Genomic DNA, 5,000 nt, shown 5'->3' with positions numbered 1-5,000 from the left:
AGAGCAACAACACTCTAACAGTTTATTATAGTGCTGAGGTACCTGTAGCAGTACAACAACACTCTAACAACTTATTATAGTGCTGATGCACCTTGCAGCAGAGCAACAACACTCTAACAGCTTATTATAGTGCTGAGGTACCTGTAGCAGTACAACAACACTCTAACAGCTTATTATAGTGCTGAGGTACCTGTAGAAGTACAACAACACTCTAACGGCTTATTATAGTGCTGATGTACCTGCAGCAGAACAACAACACTCTAACAACTTATTTTAGTGCTGTTGTACCTGCAGCACAGCAACAACATTCTAACAGCTTATAGTGCTGACGTACCTGCAGCACAGCAGCAACAGTCTAACAGCTTATAGTGCTGATGTACCTTTCAGCACAGCAACAACATCTTAACAGCTTATAGTGCTAAGATACCTGCAGCACAACAACAATACTCTAGCAGCTTATTATAGTGCTGAGGTCCCTGCAGCAAAGCAACAACACTCTAACAGCTTATAGTGCTGAGGTACCTGCAGCACAGCAACAACACTCTAACAGCTTATTATAGTGCTGATGTACCTGCAGCACAGCAACAACACTCTATCTAACAGCTTATTATAGTGCTGAGGTACCTTGCAGCACAGCAACAACACTCTAACAGCTTATTATAGTGCTGATGTACCTGCAGCACAGCAACAACACTCTAACAGCTTATTATAGTGCTGATGTACCTGCAGCACAGCAACAACACTCTAATAGCTTATTATAGTGCTGAGGTACCTGCAGGAACACGTACTCTGCATGGGTTGAAAGCATAATTATCGTGTGGATGAAGATGTTTCTTTGATTTCATTTAATTTATCAATCTGTTTTTGTTCGTTTGTTTCCTTGGTTATTGACAATTTACAGGCTAAGTTGTTTTATTAGGTTGTCATTTCGTTTGTTTCTTTATTGATATATTGCAGGCCAAGTTGTTTTATATTTAGTTGTTTGTTTAATGTTTTACTCAGTTTTTATCTAATGTGGTTTGTTATTTCCGACCAGATTTTGGCAGCGTTGTATATTTGAAAAAAAAGAAAAGAAGATAAAATGAAAATAAACGGAGTTCAAGACTATTTCTTCAAGTACAATCGTTAATTACTGAATGAAGTCAGTTCGTCCGTCCGTCTGCTTATCAGTCAGTTGTTAGTTATGGTCATGATCGTTCTATCAGTTGTGATGTCTTCTTTGCTGTATGTCAGTCGCACACAGAGTGAAAAAGCCTCGTTGCTGAACTGTTTTACGAAGTCGTTTTCTTCCTGTTTTCGGCAAAAAAAAGAAAAGAAAAACAGATCTCCGCTTTATCCATGGGCAAGAACAAAGACCACACAATCAGGCCAACTAACCGAGCAGCCAGGTATAGAAAACACGTACCCGGGCTTGTTTACAATGATTAAGACACTGCCACCCAGCTTCACTAACCAGGCCGCCGCCGGCACCGATTTTTTTGCTTTCTGACATAAACCAACCCAGTCATGTAATTGCCCCGCGAGACTTTCGTTGACCTGCAGGGCTAATGGACCCTAAGTAAGCCGGTGCTTTGTGTGACAATGGGTATCTTGGATGCCGGCATCATACCTTTTATTATTTGTCCTCTTCCACAAACAGCCCGGCTTATTATCGGCTTGAAGTGACCGGTGAGTGGCCGGGGTCATGGAGTACGCACCGTTGTTTACTTAATACCCGATTGGAGGTCGTGAGAAAGTGGTGTGTTTTTTGTTCTTGTTCTACAGGCTGCTACTGTGTCTGTCTGTCTGTCTGTCTTGAGGGTAAAATGTTGTTGTGGAGAGGTGGATGTGTTGGTTTAAATAATCTTTAATTATTCAACAATACACATGATTACAATGCAATGAATGACAAAAGAGCATCAACAAGCTTAAAGCTTATACTGTGCTCACAACGTTGCACTTCAATTTTATCATGACGGCTGATGAACCATATTATGAATTGTATCAAATAACATTCATAAACAGTAAGTAATGAAATAATAAAATAAAACAAATAAACTAACAGTACATAATATAGTAAAATAATGGTAATATCAATATTAACATGAGATTAAATTTATTATCACCAGAGTAATTGGCCTAATAGAAGAAAAACACGAAGAAGAAGAAAATTTAGAAGAATGGTGGGTAAGGTGGTGGGGGAGGGGGAACAGAGGGGAGAGGAGAAATTCTAACAGATCATTGGCCAATCCATTCAACTTTGAATATTTGGTCAGTCAAATAAATCCAACATATATTTTACAAATAGAATCGTAATAGGTGGATGTGTTAAATGTCACGTGGAGCTTGTACGATGAATGAGTGGAATCCTAAGGGGATTTTTTTGATGCAAGACTAGACAGGACAAGACGGACGTGTTTTGATTTCAGAAACCCCTATGGATGTGTATGAAAATGTCACATAATTATATGTAACTAATTCAGTCCAAAACATAAAGCATTCTGTTCTAAACCCCCACCACCACCCCCTCTCCTTTACTTTCCTGTTCTGTCTTTCTCTGTCACCCTTCCACTTATCATGTGTTTTGGGGGTCAGGGGGCGGTCTTTACCCTTCCACTTATCGTGTGTTTTGGGGGTCAGGGGGCGGTCTTTCTCTGTCACCCTTCCACTTATCATGTGTTTTGGGGGTCAGGGGGCGGTCTTTCTCTGTCACCCTTCCACTTATCATGTGTTTTGGGGGTCAGGGGGCGGTCTTTCTCTGTCACCCTTCCACTTATCGTGTGTTTTGGGGGTCAGGGGGCGGTCTTTCTCTGTCACCCTTCCACTTATCGTGTGTTTTGGGGGTCAGGGGGCGGTCTTTCTCTGTCACCCTTCCACTTATCATGTGTTTTGGGGGTCAGGGGGCGGTCTTTCTCTGTCACCCTTCCACTCATCGTGTGTTTTGGGGGTCAGGGGGCGGTCTTTCTCTGTCACCCTTCCACTCATCGTGTGTTTTGGGGGTCAGGGGGCGGTCTTTCTCTGTCACCCTTCCACTTATCATGTGTTTTGGGGGTCAGGGGGCGGGTGACTGTGAGGAAAAAGGGGAGGGTGTGTGTGTGTGGGGGGGGGGGGGGGGGGGGGGGGGGGGGGGTGGCAGCAGCGGACTAATGTGTATATACATGTATATATCGATTCGGGTTCGGATTCGGATGGTTTATTCAAAAGGCCTTAGTCCCTTATATGTTGCTTTCATTGACTTTGAAAAGGCTTTTGATTCCATGTATATATATCGAGAGACACAAAGATGGCCAGATGGCCAAGTGTCCAGCAGTGACTGACAGACCGGCTGTCCACAACTGTGGAGGTTCACCATCAAGTCTCACTGTGTCAGTCTGTTATAAGTCCGGACAGTGTTAGCGCCCTGTCACCTTAATAATTGTCTGTCGGCCCCGTTCTGTTCAGTCAGACAGACATTGAGGGCTCAGGGCGTGGTGTTGTCTCCCTTCATCGAGAACCTCTGGTGTTGTTTCCCTTGTCCGAGAACCTCTGGCTGTGTATTTCATCCCCCATCTGTATTATCCCCCCCCCCCCCCCTTTGTTTCTTCTTTTTAAAATTATTTTCGCTCTTCCTCTGTGGCCGTCATCCTGTTATTGTCATGTTTCCTTGTTTCTCTATGACTCAAAAGAGTTAATGGGAATAAACAATCTCTGAAACTCTGTGTCACTATGCACGAAGATTGAAGCGTGATTTGTTGGGGTTTTTTTATGGTAGTAGGGGTGGGCCGGGTGTGTGTGTGTGTGTGTGTGTGTGTGTGTGTGTGTGTGTGTGAGGAGCGAATGAGAATGATAACCGCAAGAAGATGGTACTCTGCTCGTCTATCTGTATGTCTCTCTCTGTAGGCACACATACATATATACATACACATATCTGTCTTTGTTCATCTCTTAGTGTCTCTCTCCTCCTCATCTCTCCCGCTTTGTCTTTCACTCTCCTTCCCCATCTCTCTCTCTCTCTCTTTCTGTCTCTGTCTATCCTCACCATCTTTCCCGCTCTCTCTTTCTGTCCCCCTCCCTATCCTTCTCTCTCTCTGTCTCTCTCTCTCTGTTTCTCTCAAAACGCTCAGTTATCAAACAGAATGCTAACAGGTTGCAAATAACTGTGTTCGTGATTTCATAAAAAAAACCCACCACAGACAAAATATTTTGTATGTTTGTGTGTCTGTTTCTGTGTTTGTGTCTGTGTTCAATGACACACGTATAGCCCATGTGTTCGCATGGATGAATGAATGAATGAATGAACGCGGCTGACAATCCAAAAAGTGATTCCCTGCTCTCTGTTTTCTCTCCCCAGCCGGCACAGCCCCGAGTGGTACGTCATCAGTTTCGGATGTACCACTTCCGGCGCCCTCATACCTGCTACGTGTGTAAACAGCTGGTCCACAACCAGGGCTCTGCCTGCCAAGGTGCGTAACTCCTCTCTCTCTCTCTCTCTCTCTCTCTCTCTCTCCTAAGGAACACGTTAATAAACAGCTAGCAATTTACTTGTATAAAGCCTTAAAGATTAGAAATACAATATTCAGTTGAGTGTGTGCTAGTTTTCCGTTTTTTTGTTATTATGTGTGAATTAAGACTAAATGCAGAAAATGACTGTTTTTCTCATTTCCAGGTTACAACTGTGTTATGTTACATATCTGAATATATTACCTCTGTAATGTTTGTTTACACCACCCCTTCATGAGGGGCCATGGCCTATATTGAATAAAACATCCGTATCCGTATCCGTATCCGTATCCTCTCTCTCTCTCTCTCTCTCTCTCACCAGTGCTTATCTATCACCCTCGAAATAAAGAATTTGTCTTGTCTTCCCTCTGCCTGCTGCTCCTCTTTGTCAGGTGTACAGTACAACAATGGGTGATCCACCTTGAGTACGAAGCTGAGCATTCAAGTGTTGTGTTGTATTTAGTTCGTCAGTTGTGTGTTGAAGGGTCGGGTTTGGTGGTGTCTGTGTGATGGTAAGTGGATGAGAAAGGTGGATGTGTGAT

General features: G+C 43.3%; 1 protein-coding gene across 3 annotated transcripts in view; it reads left to right on the top strand.

Annotated features, from left to right (window-relative positions):
* The window catches only part of LOC143292529 (tensin-3-like), a 433,846-nt gene that overhangs the window by 76,192 nt on the left and 352,654 nt on the right, over nt 1-5,000 (top strand). For all 3 annotated transcript variants that reach the window (XM_076602904.1, XM_076602906.1, XM_076602903.1), the window contains exon 2: nt 4,310-4,421. In XM_076602904.1, the coding sequence (XP_076459019.1) occupies nt 4,310-4,421 (112 nt within the window). The remainder of the gene's footprint in view (nt 1-4,309; nt 4,422-5,000) is intronic.

Source organism: Babylonia areolata, chromosome 18 (genome assembly GCF_041734735.1).
Source record: "Babylonia areolata isolate BAREFJ2019XMU chromosome 18, ASM4173473v1, whole genome shotgun sequence".
Taxonomy (NCBI): Eukaryota; Metazoa; Mollusca; class Gastropoda; order Neogastropoda; family Buccinidae; genus Babylonia; species Babylonia areolata.
The sequence above is the reverse complement of the archived record's forward strand: the minus strand, read 5'-3'. Positions and strand labels throughout refer to the sequence as shown.